The sequence below is a fragment of the Wyeomyia smithii genome, chromosome 1, assembly GCF_029784165.1.
Source record: "Wyeomyia smithii strain HCP4-BCI-WySm-NY-G18 chromosome 1, ASM2978416v1, whole genome shotgun sequence".
Classification (NCBI taxonomy): domain Eukaryota; kingdom Metazoa; phylum Arthropoda; class Insecta; order Diptera; family Culicidae; genus Wyeomyia; species Wyeomyia smithii.
Window position 1 is genome coordinate 182,103,529 of NC_073694.1, and position 19,411 is coordinate 182,122,939.

General features: G+C 43.2%; 2 protein-coding genes across 5 annotated transcripts in view; one reads left to right on the forward strand and one right to left on the reverse strand.

Annotated features, from left to right (window-relative positions):
* The window catches only part of LOC129718511 (dedicator of cytokinesis protein 3), a 115,146-nt gene that overhangs the window by 12,096 nt on the left and 83,639 nt on the right, over window positions 1–19,411 (reverse strand). For all 4 annotated transcript variants that reach the window (XM_055669332.1, XM_055669330.1, XM_055669331.1 and 1 more), the window contains 2 exons: window positions 11,131–11,251; window positions 8,271–11,057 (listed from right to left, as the gene is read on the reverse strand). In XM_055669332.1, the coding sequence (XP_055525307.1) occupies window positions 8,271–11,057; window positions 11,131–11,251 (2,908 nt within the window). The remainder of the gene's footprint in view (window positions 1–8,270; window positions 11,058–11,130; window positions 11,252–19,411) is intronic.
* LOC129718512 (pre-mRNA-splicing factor RBM22) lies at window positions 5,763–7,456 on the forward strand. Its single transcript, XM_055669334.1, has 3 exons — window positions 5,763–6,058; window positions 6,116–6,169; window positions 6,228–7,456. The coding sequence occupies exons 1-3, from the start codon at window positions 6,005–6,007 to the stop codon at window positions 7,404–7,406; spliced, it is 1,287 nt and encodes a 428-aa protein (XP_055525309.1). The 5' UTR covers window positions 5,763–6,004; the 3' UTR covers window positions 7,407–7,456.

Consider the following 19,411-nt stretch of genomic DNA (forward strand, 5'->3'; position numbering starts at 1 on the left):
TGGGTTCATCAGAGACATGCCAGTTCTTGACTTTCTCCGTTATCGAGGCGCTACATAGAGTGAGATCTAGGACCTCTTGTCTAATAGCATTACTGAAAGTTGGCTCGTTTCCCACATTGCATACATTAACATTGTTAGAAGTAAGGTATTCAAGTAGGTACTCACCTCGAGTGTTGACATCCGAGCTGCCGCTGAGCTAGTCGATATCATTTGAGGCAGTGCTACAATAGCCGTTGAAACCCTCTTGCAAGCATAGTTGACGTGACTCTTAAATGTGATCTTATCGTCAACCAAAACCCCCAAGAGCTTCAAAGATAGCTTTGAGTAGTGCTACCACTCTTCGACTTTGCGTATACAGTATGCGGCCGTAAACTCGACCTCCTCGATCGACTCAAGGCAAACCTCTAGCGTTATGTCGTCTGCAAAGCCAACGATCAAAACTCCTGCAGGGAACTTGAGTTTCAGCACCCCGTCATACATGACATTCCACAACACCGATCCCATGATAAAACCTTGCGGAACTCCTGCGGTGATTGGGACGCACTTCTGACCCTCCTCCGTGTTGTAAACAAGTACTTGATTCTGGAAGTAATTTTCCAGAATCTCGTACAGCGACACCGATACATGAATGATCCTGAACGCAAGCGCTATGCAGTGCGATGATTGCGCAATAGCGTTTGCCTCTACTCTTGCGCTGGAGTGCTTCCTTCGCCGTCTTGATCTTGGTCCATCCAGCGTGGACCTGCCCTTTTCGGAAACCAAACTGGTTAATTGCCAGACCGTTTACACCCTCCGTATACCTCACCGGTCTGTTCAGGATAATCCTGGCGGTTTTCCAGCCTTCGGCAGTCAGGCCAATCACTGCCGCTCCCACCTTTCCGGGAAGAGGCAGTCATCCAGGCACCTCTGCATGCCTGATTGCCAAGTTAGGGAATCCATCCGGTCCCGGTGCCTTGCTCATCTTTAGAGAGTTGGCGATCACGATGAGTTTCTCATTCGTAAACCTTACCACTCCCTCGATCTCGACACGGCTGTCGTCGCTCGCTGATTGAATGTTCGGCAGGTGGGCCGACCATCCCTGGTCTGTGTCTGGGATACTGGAACGTCGAACGTGAGACACGCCTGCCAAGGACTGAGATGGTGGAATGGAAAGAGTTCCCCAAAAATACGCTGCAGCATCGCTGGTTATCGCTCTGCGAGCGCCAGCGCACCTTTGGTCTTGGCCATTACGATTCTGTAGGCGTCACCCCAAGGATTCGTTTTGGCACTCGCACATAGCCTATCGAAGCAGGCCCTCTTGCCTGCCTTTATCGCATTCTTTAGCATCGATCATGCAGAACCGAATGCTGCGCGGCGTTCTGTCCTCTCCTCTTCGTTACGCGCACGCTACAACCTCCGTCTTGCACGGAGGCACGCACTGCGAAAGTCGGCTATCGTGTCCGTCCACCAGTAAACCGGTGACTTCCCATTCCTAGGTTGGCGAGTCCTAAGCATGGTGACGTCACACGCTCGCGATAGCATGGCAAATAGTGGCCCCCCTCGCGCTCTCTTTTTATTACCTCTTCGAGGTTTTCGAGGCATTGAAGCGTGATGTCTTCCACTTCCACAAACTCAACAGCCCAAGCGTTGAAATCACCCGCCACCACCAACGGCGTTAGTCCCGTTAGCTCCATGGAAACTGGTCGACCATCTAAGTGAACCTTTCGGTAGACCAACGTGGCGGAGCACTCCGTTCACCTTGGCAACCGCGTACCCTTCTTCTGTAGTTGAGACAACCTCCTGAACCGGGAACCTGCTCGTCGTCCATACGACCGCCATACTGGAATTATTCGCGACCCAGTTACCGTTTCCGGGAGGGGTGCGGTAGAGGTCCGATACGATGGCGACAGCGACTCAGTGACTGCTTGGTATAGCAGCTGCTGAGCCGCGTAACATTGGTTCAGGTTCAGTTGCGTTACCCGTATGCTCGTGGTTTCACAGCCGGCTTACCGGCTGGGCTTCTGGGGCCCCCCATAAAGTGTTTGGCGTCCCGTTTTCCGAAACCATACACTTGGAAGACTCCCCACAATTCGTCGTTTTATGGCCTGCACCACTGCAACGCATAATTGGCTTCTGTTGGGCCCCTTGCAGGTTTAGAACTTATGTCCTCCTTCAACGCACTTGAAACAAACGCCCGGTTGCTGGAGTATACCCGGAGGGCATACTGACCAGCCGACCTTTGGGTTGCCTTCATTTATTGCCATGTTCGCATCGACCGATGCTGGTCGGAAGGTAGCCGCCTGAGTCCCCGCTGGACCCTAGCCGGAGGCGGATTGACTCAGTGGCCACCTCAACCCCGCAATTCTCTTTGATCTCACCCCTCAGTGATTTCAGCCAGGTTTTTAAGCTCCGAGGTGAGTGCTCGAACCTCTTTGGTAAGAACCTACTCGGCTACCGCCTTGCAAGAAGCGCCCTTGTTCTTCGCATCCTTTCGGAGCTCAAGAATCATCTCGCCAGTGCGAGATCGACGGATGGTCTGCACATCCGCCGCTGGGTTTTACTTCTCATTTTCTTCAAGACTTTAGAGTACTTAGACCCGTCAGTCTTGAGTATGAGAGCGTCTCCCGGCTCCTCGCCTTTTTGACCTTAGGCGAACGTTTTGTCGCTGCTCCATCTTGGCGCTTTTTACCCTCCTGGCTCCCTTTTCCTACTACGGTAACCCATGAGTTTCCCACAGTCGCTGCTCCGGTCGATGTTCCGACCTTCGAGTCCCGGGAACTCCCTCGTTCGCTTACTGAGACCATGAAGGCATCGGTCTGAACCGGCTCAGATTCAGTTGTCGTCCTAGTCCTCACCCCCTTTTCGGAGGCTTCAAACCGAGCCACAAGTTAGGCGAACTCCTTTTGACATATTGCTCCTATTCGCCGCGAACTCGGTGATCGCATTGAGTTGTTCGGAAAGCGCTGCAACCCTAGGCCGTTCGTCCCTGCACTTTACGATGGCCTTGATCTTGACTAGCAAAGGACCATCGACCGTTATATCCGGTGTGGAAGCTGGCGTGTTAGCCTTTTCGCCGCCGGGTTTTGCTGCATTTCTCTCCACTGGATGCCAACTCGCGCGAAGTGATTTGGTAGTTCCTCCAAACCCACCCTTGTCTCTTATTTGTGTTCATTTTTGGTTAACTGGGTCCACTTCCAGCCGCTATCTTTGTTCATAATGGTGTAGTGACCTATGTGGTCCCATGGTAAGTCAGGAAAGGAAATCTGGTCCTAACAGCAATTCCCACCATCTGACCCTTCTCCCGCCTGATTCCCACCACACAATGGACGAGGAACGTACTGGAAGGTCTGCCAGGTTTTACGGGACGGAGACCCCTGCACCGGTTGTTATCTCGCCGTTTCAAGCCGTTGTTACATGATTTACTAAGAGAGCTCGGCGCAGGTGCCAGCCCAGAATTATGATACGAAAACGAAATCCGGTTCGAATCATAAAAAGTTGTGATCAGCTGCCGTAATTGGGAACTTACCGGAATCAGCCCCAATGGGCGGGTTAGTGCATTTTGGATGGTGAGAGCGGCGCTACTTGCTCCGTCGAAGATGCTTCCGGGCACTTGTAGCTTTTGCGAGTAGTCTACTGCCCAGTGTTTCCTAGGCGATCTTCCACTGCTAGTCTGGGACTGTCAGTGGTCAAGCATATGTTGCATTACCTCGGCGATCGCCACGTGCCGACCCGTGGTGACATACAGTTCTGACTACCATGTGAAAAATCATGTGCTCATTTTAAGATGTTCAGAAGAATTTTGGGCATCAACCTACTTGTTTATCACTTTTTTAAAATCAATTTTTCTCAGCGCAGACTCTCAAATTCTTTTTTTTTTTCAATATGTTTAAATAAAAATTCAGATAACTTTTCTCTATATCTTGTCCTTACATATTTAGATATATGATTTGTAAAAATGGTAAAAAAAATCTTCAGCTCTTTCTATGTTTCAGATAAATTTAAAAAAAAATGCAAGGACAGGAGGTCACAAGTGGCTTCTAGTTATTCTTCTTATCGTTGAAAATAGCCCTGATGAAATATTTTGATGTTTTGGTGCCGTAAACTGGGGTGACTTGGATCACATTTTTTAATAAATCTTAAATATTTTAAGAACGTACTGAATACCAAATTGTTAGATATTTTTAAAACGAGTACTGGCATACATTGAGCAAGATCCAGTAACGACTTCAAAAGTTTAGCAACAGTTCTGCTGTTCTTGAAGGTGCTCTAAATTTTTCACATCAATCATCATTCCGGGGTGACTTTGATCACTTCATTGTTTTGATGAATTTGAAATTTTGCTGCTTTAACAAATTTGAACAATTTATAACGGCTTAAATGAGTTTATCAATATGAAAAGCTCAGGGGCTATTCACATTCCACGTCAACAGTTTATATTGGTGAATGTCCAATATTCATACAAAATTTTAGAATATACACGAACGACTGTCCACAAAGAGAAAAGGGGGTCTAAAGTCATCAAAAACTAGTCCACGTGGAATATGGCTTACCCAATAGTCCAAAGTTACATGTTACGTGACATCCTGGGTTGTCGTTAAGAAGAAAACATATAATACACTATTGAGATTATTGGGAGGACTCAACATTACCTTTGAGGAAAAAATTAGAAAAACAATAAGGAAAATCGTATTATTATTATTTTTTATCTTAAGAACTAATCTGGGCATAAAATTAACAAACTTTACGTATCGCAGCTTATTGTTTTGTATTTGCTTGAACCAATTGTTTGTATGTAATAAAAATCGCTCAAAATCCACTCTATTTTTAAATTAATATTTTAGCATGAAAAACATTATTTCAATAGCAGGAAATGCATGGATAGTAGTAATGTAAACACATCTAAATATAATCAGTGAAGATTGCTACCAAAATCAAGCTCTTCGAGCGCTTTTTATCACACGGTCAAAAAAGGGGTAGAGTGATCAAAGTCACCTCACTGATCACCCCAGTTTACGGTACGACGCTTGCCAGTGTTTCCAAAAATATTGATTAAAGAAAATATCAAAATCAAGGATTTTTCATTTTCGGGTTTTCAATTATTATTAATTAATTTGATAATGATTGCTCACTGAATCTTGAATTGATTTAAAGATGTATTTATATTTTATACCACAAAAGAGCAAAATAATGGTCGCAGTGGTCCAAATCTTACAAAGAAAAAAGATGTATTTTGGGTTTATATGAACTAGTCATAATTTCAACTCATTCCGGATTTCTCTAGTTTTTCATAGAATAAATCTGCAACCGTTCATCGTTCGTAGTTTCAAAACCATACGATTAATATTTCGAATATTGATTGTTACAGATATTACACAGTCCGGTGTATGAAAAAAATTGGAAAAAAATTCTGAACCAAACGCAGTTTATTCACTTGGTAAGCAGAAACGAAAAATATCGACAGTTTTTGCAGCACGGCCAACCGTACTGACTAAAAATAAAATTGAACAGTGTGCTAAATGAAATCGGCCAATCAGAGTGGGCTTTCACTTTGACAGAACTTTAGGGGATTTTTGGTTTCTCTTGTCACGTCCTGTCCCAGCTACAAATTTTCATAAAATTCTAAAAGGGTGCTACCAGCGCCTCATAGTCGAGTTGGTGCGAAATCCGTCCAACGTTCGTCTCACAATCTAATAGTACCGCTGTAACAAAACAAGAGTACCAGCAAACATTTTTCTGACTTTTCTGCTTCTGATTGCGCCACATGGGCACGCGATGATATCATGTTCGCTCGACAGTTTCAAGGGGAAATGTCAAACTGGTGGCAGCAGAAGTGAGAAATGCGACCGAATCAAACAGACGCATTAAATGGAAATTTTGTCAATGATTTTTCAATGAATTGCTGCTAGGAAAATATTTCATCAGTAGTTTAATAAAGGGAAACGAAAAGTTTTCATCTGTGGCAAGTGTTGAGCAGTGGTTTATCTCGGTATAGAAGCAGTAAACTCCCAAAAACAAGGCAGACAAAATGGCGATGTCCAAAACGACTAACACGTACAATCGACAGAACTGGGAGGATTCGGTAAGTGGAAAATGAAAAAAGTTCTTATTGGTTGATTAAACGCAAATCGTTTTGCAGGAGTTCCCTATTCTGTGCCAAACGTGTCTTGGTGACAATCCGTACGTTCGAATGGTAAGTTTTCCGATATGGTTTCAAACCAAACCAAAATTATATTTCAACTTTTTTTTAGATTAAAGAACGCTACGGTAAAGAGTGTAAAATCTGCACCCGACCGTTCACCATCTTCCGCTGGTGCCCGGGAGCGCGGATGCGCTTCAAAAAGACGGAAATTTGCCAAACTTGCAGCAAGTTAAAAAACGTCTGCCAAACGTGTCTGCTGGATCTGGAGTACGGTTTGCCGACGCAGGTTCGTGATGCGGCTCTCAAAATACAGGACCGCATTCCGGAGAGTGACGTTAACAAGGAGTACTACATTCAGACCATTGAAGGCCAGCTAAAGGCGGCTGGAGATTCGACGGTGGCCGCGGGAACAGTTGGCAAATCGCTGGCGGCGAGTGATATTCTGGCGAAGTTGGCCCGGACGGCTCCCTACTACAAGCGAAATTTGCCGCATATTTGTTCATTTTGGGTGAAAGGTGAATGCAAGCGAGGCGAGGAGTGTCCTTATCGGCATGACAAACCCGTCGAACCGGATGATCCTCTGTCGGAGCAGAATATTCGAGATCGATATTACGGTCGTAATGATCCGGTAGCGGATAAACTTATGAAGAGAGCTGCATCCATTCCGAAGCTGGAACCACCAGAAGATAAAACGATCACCACGTTATATGTGGGTAATTTAGGGGAACATCTAACGGAAGTTGACATTCGAGATAACTTCTATCACTACGGAGAAATTCGGTCCGTTTCCCTGGTGCCAAGGCAACAGTGTGCCTTCGTGCAGTACACCAAAAGAGCTGCGGCTGAGTTGGCTGCAGAAAAAACCTTCAACAAACTAATCCTCGGCGGCAAGAAGCTCACCATTAAATGGGCACACTCACAAGCCAAATCTACTGCCTACGCGCAAAGCTCTGTTCCGCGAGGCAACCGTATATTCGATCCGGTTCCGGGGCTGCCCGGACAGTTGCCGATGCCACCGAACCCGAACGACTATTTCAACCTTCAAGCATCGGAAATGGCTGTCCTGCCAGCGGGTATGAAAATTCATCAGCTTCCGCCGGGACTGATTCCTGGTGCCCCCACCGGGGGCTACTCGCAAATGTACTCCCAACCAACGCCGGGTGCGGGACCGAGTGGGACAGGACCGACCAGTCACGTGATGGTACCACCGGCCATGACCAATCCCGGCATGCAAGCGATGCATTACCCGAGTCAAGATCCGGCCCGGCTAGGTGCTCTCAAGAAGTAGAACGTGATTAGGGAATTGATGGTTAATACATTATGCTTCTTTAAGATTCAGTTGTCTCCGGAGTCTTTTGCTCGGGTGCGAATATCACGGACGTCTTGGTGGTTTTCTTGAACTATTTTACTCAAATCAATGAGAGAATGAAGTTTGAAATGAACGAAAAACTTCAATCAAAGTGTAAAGCAAATTAATGTCGAATTCCTTTTTACGGCAGGACTATCCCGTCCCGGACTACGCTTTGCTGAAAAAAAAACACTTTCCGAGCAGTTGCAATGGTGTGCGTAATACCGGTAATACCAGAGGTAACTGTTATTTTTGTTTTGGTCATTATCGCCATTGTCTTTTATCGCATTTGTGCTACTGTACGAAAAATTTGCCAATTTACTGAAAATTGACGAAATAACAAAATAAAATAAATAAAATTCAACCTGATGTTTGACACGCGAAGAACAATAATCAAAGCAAACCGATTTTGACACATTTTTTTTTTTGATTTTGACACATACGTGAGAATGTGTTGGTGTCTTCAAAACTGCACTCTGTTTCTTGCGCGGACTGTCCGGGACAGAAAAAGGGTAGTCCGGGAAAAATCGACAGCTCAGTCACCCAAGTGAGTACAAAGTTGTTGAATAAAAAATGGTTAGTGCTCTTAGGGCCAAGTTTAGCTTGTTAGATTGTTATTTTACTTTGTATAATTACGCGGTTTTAAATTGACTCCAGAGCAACTCTTCAGCACCGAAAATGTCATGTTTCTGACTTAGTCCTTTCCGAAGTTTAGATCATTGAACAAAAACATTCTGTTTACTATTAGCACGCATTCCAGTGATGAATAATGAATTCAAAATAAAAAAAAAAAAAAACACTCACCTGCTCGCACTGCATCATATCGTAAAACACTGTGAAGGTGGCCTTTCGCAGGGCCGGCTCCGGCACCAGGGTGACTTCCAGAAACGGGCCGACCATCGACGGGATGAAGTGCAGCTTGTGCTCGCCTAGCTGGGACCACATGCTCAGTATCTGGAAACCCATCGCGACCCGCATGTCCCCGTGGGTGCTGAGCAGCTTGCGACGTTTTGTTTCGTGGTACTGTTCGATCTGCAGCGACGGCTGGGTCAGAAAGATGACCGCCACGCTGAAGTATGACCACCAGAGCTGCGAATCGAAGGACTGAGGTCCCAGGAAGCGATACACCAGCGGTTTCGCTAGTTCTTCCAGTGTTTTGCGTAGCACTTCGTTGGCGGACATCTTCATCACCAGCCAATCCTTGGAGAAGATCATCCAGTCCTGTTCGAGGATGTCCTTGAAGATGCTTAGACACTGCTGAATGAAATCCTTCAGCTCCTTATTGCCACCCGTCGAGCTGAGCCGATCCCACATTCGCTGGTAGTGCGACTCATCCAGCAGCTGCATGAGGCCGAGAATTACGGCAAACAAGGAGCAGATTAGCGAATCATGTCCTCCGTTTCCCAGCACGTTGATGGTTTGCATAAGTATCGGAAAGATGCTCGAGAACAAGGTATCCAGATCGTGGTGGATAGTATTCGATGGTTTATCGTTTGACTTCAACTTGGCATCATGCAGCTTGATCAGAACCTCGGCGAGAATCTCAGCGCATAGTCTCAGCTCGTCTCGTCTGGCCAAATGAACTCGAAGATGTTTGCAAGCTATGTTCAGTATTACCGAACGGAGATCATCATCCTGGAAGAGCTGGCCGGACACCATATCTTTGATGGATTTTAGCTTCGCTTGAATAAGAGGAGGTTGAGCTTCCTTTGGGACAGCATCCAGCATGCCTTTGACTAGTGATTCCAGCTCGGCTTTGGTAATGATGGTTCTCAGCTGCTCGAAAACTACTCCAATCGAACTCAACAGGGCTTCCTGAGTGGGTAGTATTTGGGAATGACTTGCGACGACAAGCATACCGTTTAGAGACGTGAACACTGCGAAAAGGTCATGTTTGAACTTGTCCTCGTACTGGCCACCGGAAGCGTGAGCGAATAGTTTTCTACTCTGAATAATCAGCTTGAAAATAAACTCCAGAGAGGTGAAACATTGCAGGATAGGCTCGAGGTTTTCCGCTGTCATCATCCAGTCGGCAAGGTGTTGAACCGAAGAGAGCAGTCCTTTGTAGACGAGTGGGGCGGCAAAGTGATCCTTAATGTACGCATCCATAACGGGTTTGAAATGTTGGAACTTACTGCTCTGCATCAGGCTGAAAATCGATACGAGCACGTGAAAAACAAGTCCCGAGTGGGGAGTACTGTTGCCATCGTCGGTGGAGAACATGGCAAACAAAGCGTCCAACACATCCTGAAGAAATTTGATCAGTTCTTCGTTATGCAGGCGGAGTACACGCTGCAGAGAGTCTTGGATGCGCTCCGGATGATTGCGCCATTGAAGCAGCGACAGCAGATCACCGTTCTGGGTTAGCTTGGTTGAGCAAAGGATGGTCTTAACGAAGAAAGCTTCTTTGGAACTGCGATGGTAGGAGGAATTGGATTCCAAGGAGTGCGCGTGTTTGTCGTTCGAAGAGCACGGCAACCGAAGGTAAATGTTGGGTTGAACCTTGAGAATATCTTCGCACTTGTACACGTACAGCTCGTGCGAACCATCTGCAATCGTGGCCCCGCCCGGTTCCATCAGACGGGCGAAGCTGAATCCAAACAGTTTAGGATCTGATTTGTCCCGCGTGGAGCAACTTCGAAATTCGAAGCGCACGTGTGCTTTGCTAAATTTGTCGATCGGAACGAACATACGAATGGTTTCGTTCCAGGCGGGGGAATTGTTATGGTACAAAACCATAGATTTGTAGTACGCCTGCAAGGCATTGCCAGCGGCAATGGCGATGCACTCCTGGATAATTCTTCCGTTTTCATCCAGCACCAAGGCGGTGATTTCAATATTTTTGGCCGTACTTATGCCAACCCTTTCGAACTCTCCCCGTTCTAGGGTTAGGAAAAGATCATTCCTAACGTCACCAGGCATGATGACATCCGGAAAGCCAATCTTCTTAGTTATGGCAGTTCCCTGGAACAAAATGGGTTGCTCGATTTTCGCCTGACCCAATCCGCCGTGAATCAATTTCACTGAAACAACCAAGCCGTAATGGCCCTGGGTGCTGGCATTGATCGGTTGGAACTTTCCGCTGGCTTTCTTGATGATCAGCTCGTGCAGCTGGTGATAATCTTTCTCCTCGCACTGGAATATCTTGAAGCTGAATTCTTTCTCCTCCGACTCCACCGTGTGATCGAAATGTCCGATCTCACTCAGCGGCAATACTCCCACTCCGTACGGTCTTCGATAGGAATGGTTGCTAACGAATTTGTCGCCCTTTTTCACCGATTCCGAGTGCAGCATCTTACCAACACGCATCACGTTGGCAATCAGGTACAAGTCCTGGTTCAGATCAGACGAGCCCAAATCGGTGAAGACCGTGCAGTTGTGCGATGTTTCCACGTACGTAGAAAATCCATCTTTGGCAATGCGCACCAGGAACCGCTCGGACAGTGCCCGCATCCGCAGCTGGTTCCCATCGTACAGGTAGAAGTAGATCTCGGCGTCATCGCCTATTCGATGGCCAAAATCACGCATACAAAAGTAGAGGTGATGGGTGAGAATCTTTTTGCCTGCTTTCCGGCGCAACGTGCCTCGGTTCTGTTTGGGAGGGAAAACATAAGAAAGCTTAGTATGTACAAAGTGGAATGAAGTCAAATATTGATCTACTTACTGAAGCAGCTTTCGCATTTTCGGCACTATTGACATGCACTTGGTGCAGCGAAACGATGCCGATCTTGTGCGGGTCAACCGCAAGCGTTCCTAGCCTTGGCACTAGATCTAATCCTAGTTTTCTGTTGGTGGTGACCCCAGTGGTGGTGGCGGGACGTGATTCAAACCGGTCGGCAAGAATATAAAAAAAACATGACATAAAAGGAAAAGAGTTAATGGAGTTGACATTAATACCGACTGCTTGCATATAATAAGCAGAGTGTAAAAAGAGAGGAAAAACAGTGATAAATTATCAATTCATCGATGCTGATACTGCTGCGAGGGTCCGAACGGACGAACGGAATAGCATTGCATTTGCATTCTAATGCACGCGGCCCTGTATCTGTGGGTGGACCCCTTGGAGGATATCTTTGCACGAGCACACCCGTGAATAGCCTAATGCCTCGCACTCGTACAAAGCTTGAGTACTTGCGCGTCAGACACTCGATCAAGTCGATAGATCGCACTTCAGTTGGAGAGAAAAATAAACAGCCAAATGATACAGTACTTCACCTAGAAAACTGGTTGCGGAGTTTCAGTTTTGTTTCTTCTTCTTCTTCTTCCCTGTGTGCTTCTCTTTACTGTGCAACTACGGACATACAAGCACACATACGAAAAGTAGTTAGCACCGTTCGAAGGATCACCACTTAGGGGCTAGGGGAACACTGATGAAAAGCTAAGCCACAGCCTCCGGTAGGCTTCTGAGCCGATTGAGAAATTTAAACTCCCAAAGCTTCAACTGTTATTCAGTTGGCTGAAAAACTGAGTAGGCTTTTATTCGATTAAGTTGTTCATAGAGTAAATGCCTTCTACGTTTTGGTTTTGCATTATCAGTTTTTTTATTAATATTTATTGGTAGAATTGCTACTTTCAAACAAATTGAATTGATTATTGTAGTGCATTTTTTTCAGAAAATATATTTTTTCTCCACCATTATCAAAGTCTAGCTGAGGATTATTTCTTTTCTTTTTCAGAAAACATCCTTAATCTTTAAATAATTTCAGAATCAGTTGAGAGCCATCTTTGACCGTTTCAGAATCATTTTAAAACCAGTTTAGAGTAATTTCAAAAACATTTTAGAATCTGTTCAGAATTATTCTAGAATCATGAAGTGAAATTATTTGGGATCTATAATTTTCATATTAGAATAATTTTTGAGTTACCCTAAAATCATTCATAAAATATTTGGAAATCTTTTTTGACTTATTTAGATTTTTTTTTCACTATAGAGCAATTCTCGCTGAAACCAGGCCACTAGGTGCACAAGGTCTTTCGAATTTGATATAAATGCACGTAATTGTTAGAAACAGAGAAAAAATGATAATGCCATTTTTGTTTGATCGAATTTGTTGACCCCTCGGTCACCATGGGGTGAAATAGTTTCTAGAAAAGTGGAAATTCCAGCAATTCTTGATGTTTTATTTGAGTTATATCTCTTAAATTTGTTATGGAACTTGTTGTTATGGACTTGTAGTAGGTTCCGTAACAAATTTCAGAGATATAACTCAAATAAAACATCAAGAATTGCTGAAATTTCCACTTTTCTAGAAACTATTTCACCCCTTGGTGACCGAGGGGTCAACAAATTCGATCAAACAAAAATGGCATTATCATTTGTCTCTATTTCTAAGAATTACGTGCATTCATATCAAATTCGAAAGACCTTGTGCACCTAGTGGCCTGGTTTCAGCGAGAATTGCTCTATAGCATAATCATTCTAGAATAATTCTAGAAACGTTTCAAAATCATTTGAAAAATCGTTTTTGATTCTTTTCTTCTAACTGAAAATCATTTTAGAATCATTTAGGAAACAATGAAAATTGATTCAAGAATTTTTTTTGTAATCATTGCAGGATTGTTTTAGAATTATTTTTTGATCAGTTTAGAACTATGCAGCTGAAAAAGTGTTATTTTCTGAGTAAAACGTGATTTTTGAAAATGTATATCGTTGTCTTTCGGTTTTGAATGAAGAATAGGAAACTGCTGTAAATCTGTTGGATGACACTTGTTACCTGGGCGAACTATAATTCTGTGGATTTCGGGTAGTTTTTCATTCTTCATTTGAAATTCGATTCCGTTCTCGAATTTTGCAAGATAATTCTCCCGAAAATCATTAAAATTACGTGTGTGTGAATCTTTGATCGATTCCACTGGTCGACAAGATGAAAAAAAAAAGCATTCCAAAAGCTCAAACCTGAAAAAATGAAAGATTATAGCTATTCAGAGTAGTAATTATAGAGGCATAACCCTCCTCAATTCCGCCTTCAAAATTCTCTCCCGTATCCTGTTCCAGCGACTGAGGCCGTTGCAGGGAGCCTTTGTTGGAGAATACGAATGCGGTTTTCGAGTGGAGCGATCTACAACGGACCAGATGTTCACCTTGAGACAGATCCTCGACAAGTTTCGAGAACACAACCTGCAGACGCATCATCTGTTAATTGACTTTGAAGCGGCGCACGATACAGTGAAACGCAACGAACTGTGGCAAATAATGCTAGAACATGGTTTCCCAACAATACTTATTAAGGTTAAACCTCATTGTAACCAAAAATGGCCGACCTCGAGTCATTACTTCGAATTTTCGAAAGCACAAGACTCGGAAATAGTTAATGCGTTCCCTGTAAAAATGCTATTTTAGGTTTGCTGTTGTGAAGCAAACATAAAATAGAATTTTCATAGGGAACGCAATGAGTTTTGAAAATTCGAAGTGGTGACTCTAAGTCGGCCATTTTTGGGTTCAATGAGGTTTCACCTTAAACTGTTAAGTGCGACGCCCGACGGTTTCACATCATACGTCAGGACAGCCGGCGAATTTTCGGACGCGTTTGTGACGTTGGGTGGTCTGAAGCAAGGTGACGTGCTCTCGCACTTGCTGTTCAACACAGCTTTGGAAGGTGCACTACGAAGGGCAGGTGTGCAGAGGTGCGGCTATATTGATATAATCAGTGTTAACCGTAGAGCAGTTGAGGTGGCCTTTACGGCTCTCAAAAGGTAGCTGCGAGAATTGGACTCACCATAAACACTGCCAAAACGAAGTACATGGTGGCTGGCAGAGAGCGTGGTAGTTCTACGGGTGTTTGTGCTGCCGTGGAGATGGATGGGGTTACTTTCGAAGTGGTCGACGAATTTGTTTATCTTGGTACTCTCGTGACATGTGACAACGAGGTGAGCCGCGAGGTTTGAGAGGCGGATTGCAGCGGCGAATAGGGCTTATTACGGAATGCGTAGCCAGCTTAGGTCCCGTAGCCTACAGATCCGTACGAAATTTGCGCTCTATAGGACTCTAATCCTCCCGGTGGCGCTCTACGGACATGAATCGTGGACGTGGAAGGGGGCCGATTGACGAGCGCTTGAGGTGTTCGAGCGTAGAATACTGCGATCAATACTCGGAGGCAAACTAGAGAACGGGATCGGGTTTTCATACCCAAACCCGACATTTTCAAACCCGAACCCGACCCGAACCCGAAAATATTTTTGTCACAAAACCCGACCCGTACCCGACACTTTCAAAAATTTTCAAACCCGAACCCGAACCAAACCCGTCGGGAACACGTCGGGCTCGGGTTTCGGGTTTGAAAACCCGAAACCCGACCATCTCTAGTCACGATACATTAGGCAACTTTGAAGAAGACTACTGTTTTTTGTAGCTTTAAGACCTTTTTTGGCTGAATTAGGAAAATTTTGCTTAGGGTGGCTCTGAAACACAGTTTTTTGGCTCTATTTTGAAAAAAATTCAATTTCTCAGTAAAGTTATGTTCAGATGACTTTTAGACCTTTAAAAGACGCTGGTAAAATTTTCAAAATATCTTCTAAGGGTGAAAAGTTATTAACGTTCTTATTTTAGAAATACGCACTTTTTTATGTTGATATCTCTGAATGGGCAAAAGAAAAAAAAATCTTCTGGTTCCATTTGGAAGAGTAACTTTTGTATTTTATTATTTATAAAAATGAAGGTAAGATATTTTTTTAAATTAAATGAAATCAGTTTGAATCTGTCCATTTTTTGTCAAAAAAGTTAGGATTTTACGGCTTAGTTTTTTTATTTGGTAAAACTATTGTACATACTGTTCGATAAAGTTAAAAACTAACTAATTCAAAAGAACTTTGAAGAAAAAAACCTAAATTAATCCACCTAGCGGTCAGACCCAGCCTTTCTCATTCAAACTTTTATTTGTATAAATAGATTTACATGAACGCTTCTATCCAATAAATGTATGTCACTCTTTAGGTTCTAAAACATTGATGTTGTAATCTATACATATAAAAATATAGTCCGGTCTGCCTGTCTGTTTGATCCATATAGGCTCGAAAACTACCAAACCGATCGACGTGAAAATTTGTATGTAGGGGTTTTTGGTGCCGATAAAGGTTCCTAGGATAGTTTGAGACCCCTCTCTCTTCTGGAAGGGAGGGGTCTCATACAAATGAAACATAAATTTCTGCACAACTCAAGAACAAACCAAGCAAGTGAAACCGAATTTGGAATGTGGATGTTTTAAGGGGTAACAAATATGTCCATAATAGTTGGACACCCCTCCCTTTTCTGAAAGGGAGGGGTTTCATACAAATGAAACACAAACTTCACACAGCTCAAGAACCAATCAAGAAAATACAACCAAATTTGGTATGTGAATGTTTTTGGAGGTAACAAATATGTCCATAATGGTTCGACGCCCCTCCCTTCTCTGGAAGCACAAATTTCTGCACATCTCGTGAACTAATCAACTAAATGGAACCATATTTGGCGGGTGAATGTTTTTAGTGGTAACAAATATGTTCCATAACCGACCTCAGGCAACATTTTGGATATTGTTTTGGCACATTTTGCATGTGTAGGATAAGTACAACGCTACACCGTGCCCCAGTGCTGAGTCGAGAAAATTTCCAGTTAAAAAAGATCCTCGGCATCGCTAACCACAGAGCCACGGGGACCACAAGAAAGATACACAGGAGCTGAATTCGACCACAGATACCATTTTGAATTCTAATATGGCCACTTCCAGCTACGGAAAACCAGCGGCAAACGACCAAATACCACCCAATATGGGTATTTTCGGAATCGTAATGATGCACTGGAGCCACAAATCGACTTCAGACACCATTTTGAATTGTAGGATGGCAACTTGTGGTTTCTGGAAAACAGCCAAAAATGGCCGATTTCCGTCTAACATAATCACCATTTTTGAATTTAAAGACGACCACTGTTAGTTTCTGGAAAACAACCAAAATAACTAAATACCTCCCAATATGGGTATTTCCGGTGTTAGATTGATGCCAGAAAATTTGCTGAAAATGACCGAATACCACCCAATATGAATATAGTCAAAATTAGGGCGATGTACAGAAGCCAAAAGTCGAGGATGTTGTCATTTCGATAAAATCAATAAAACCGATAAACCAAACGATTTGTCTTTTGACTTTGAACATATCCTATGGCCGATTCGTCGTGCATTTGCAAACTATGAACACATCGCAAGGAATCAATGACTTTGGAACGTTCAAATAGTACAAAACCACATTTAAATTATGTTGAGGCCACATAAAGCAGGTATAGTTTTAAATAGTCTTTGAATTTCTTTTCTTTTCATAACTTTTGAGCCACATATCAAATTGTTATGAAGCTTGTTATTTGTAAGTTTGAGAGATGACTCGTTCGTATGACACTAGTTATGTTCAAATAAGTCATGTGAAATAATAGACTTTCATTGTTTTATTATTAATAATTTAATACATAACGGTGGTTTAAGTTCAATTATAATCAAATGAAATGGGAACGTATAGGGCAGCCAAACTTTGAAACTACGTGTTCAATCATAATTCATCAGTTACCCCTTCACTAGCCCGCTCATCTGATAATAATATTGATCAAATCGGTTGTGTAGTTTTTGAAATAATGAAGTTTCGTGATTTTCACATTTTGGTACTTTACAGACGAAGTTACAGTCCGATTACAGTAAAATTCAATAGGATGTTACGAGGCAGCTAGACTTATTAATTGACACTAATTTTGTGGAAATCGGGTCAGCCATCTCTGAGAAAAGTGAGTGAGTTCAAGTAGTCTTTGGAATATGTTCCTTTTCATAGCTGGATTTCACGTTTTTAAACATAACAGGCAAAGTAATAGTCCGATTGCAAAACAAATCAATAGGGTCTCATGGGGCAACTAGACCTTCCATTTGACACTGATTTTATGAAAATCGGTTCAGCCATCTCTGAGAAACATGAGTAAGATTAAGTAGTCTTCAAAACACGTTTCTTGTCATAACTTTTTAACCACAAGTTCAATCTTTATGAAATTCAAAAGTTGAGGGGTTTTCAGGTAGCCCGTTAATTTAAAATCAATTTTGTTCAAATCGGTTGTGTAGTTTTCGAGATAATGATGTTTCATGATTTCTACATTTTGAAACATAACCTCGAAACTAAAAATCCGATTACAATGAAATTTAATAGGGTCTTATGGGATGAAGAGACCTTTCATTTGCAATTAATTTCATGAAAATCGGTCCAGCCATCTCTGAGAAAAGTGAGTGAGAATAAAAATCTGCACATACACACACACACATACAGAAAATGCTCAGCTCGTCGAGCTGAGTCGAGTGATATATGCCATTCGGCCCTTTGGAGCACTTTTATACTTTCGGTTTTGCAAGTGATTGCTATACCTTTCTAGGAGAAAGGCAAAAACTTTTTTCTTCTGAATTTACTGATAGAGAGTAACTTTTCATGTTTAAAAAAGTGGACAAAAATTACCGACTTTCCATGGATTTATTTTCACACGCACGTGACGAAACAATCCATGCAGCGTCAATCATAGTAACCCATGAGTCAGTAGAATAAATTTGACAGTTCTATCAGTCGAACTCTAACCGTGACGGCGAAAACATTGAAGCTATTGCGTTCAGAAGTGTGCGCGTTCGAAGAACGGTACCCCGTCGCGTCGAAAATGGACATCGTGCGGCTTTTTGTGGACGCTGGGATGGGCGTTTATTGGCACTATTAGACAAAAATCATCGAAAGAAAGTTGGGTCCGGAAGGCCAACGACCCTGACCGACAAGAATCTCCAAAAGATGCTGAAGAGGAAAACCGGGGGAAAAGTGGCTACAGCGCTACATGCGCTTGGCCGGGAGGTCGGTGCAACCGGCCAAACAGTGAAAAAGTTCCTGGCGAACATGGACATACTGTGATCTACTTTGTAACAATAAACTTTTGGTCACTGGGCCAGTTAGGATTAGACACAACACAAAATACTGTTTTTTTTATTTTTGTAAATATTGTCAGTAAATGTCTAAATGTAATATAAATGTCAGTCCTCCACGCCTGCGCGTTTGAGAAATGTTCATTTTGTGTTTAGCAACCCCAAGTTAAATTTATATGAATTTTTTTTTCAATTTTTGCTTGCTCGTGCATGTTAATTAATTTTAGAATTAGGAAAAATTAAACATAGTATCAAGGAAAATCAGTTAGAAATGTAAGTCTTAATGCAACTAAACAGTGTACAAAACCATGAATGATGGGGCACCAACCTAGCATAAATGCTAGGAGTTGTCAACGTGATCACGAACACCAATGTCCTACTGAGGAAATATATTGAGGCACGATGGCGCAAAGCAGGACTTCTCCTGTAAATCGGTCCGAGAAGTAAGTTTTACACGGCAGCGTGGTTCGGCAAATCGTTTGCTCACAGTTTGTTCTATTCAGGGAACACCCATTAATGACGTAGCTTTTTTTAAGGTTTTTTTTTTTGAACTCAGTGTACTGTCCCCAGAAGAAAACCTGCATAGTGCACGGCGCACCAATGTCCTACTGAGGGAATAAATAGAGGCACGATGGCGCAAACCAGGCTTTTTCCTAAAAATCTGTCCGAAAAGTAAGTTTTACACGGCAGCGTGGTTCGGCAAATCGTTTGCCCACAGTTTGTTCTATTCAGGGAACACCCATGAATGACGTAGCTTTTTTTAAGGTTTTTTTTTAACTCAGTGTAGTGTCCCCAGAAGAAAACCTGCATAGTGCACGGCGAGTGGAACAATGGGTCGAATTAGCCATTTTGTACGATAACCCACGCGACAAGAAAGAAAGGAAAGGATTGAATAAACCAACTTTGAAAAAAAAAACAGCTAAGCGGATTCCGGAATTTACGCGTTATTGTTTTCTTACGCGGATTCCGGAATTTCTTTACGCGGATTCCGGAATTTACGCGGTTTCCTTTTGTGCGACACGTATCCCTCGTGTAAAAAGCGACTTT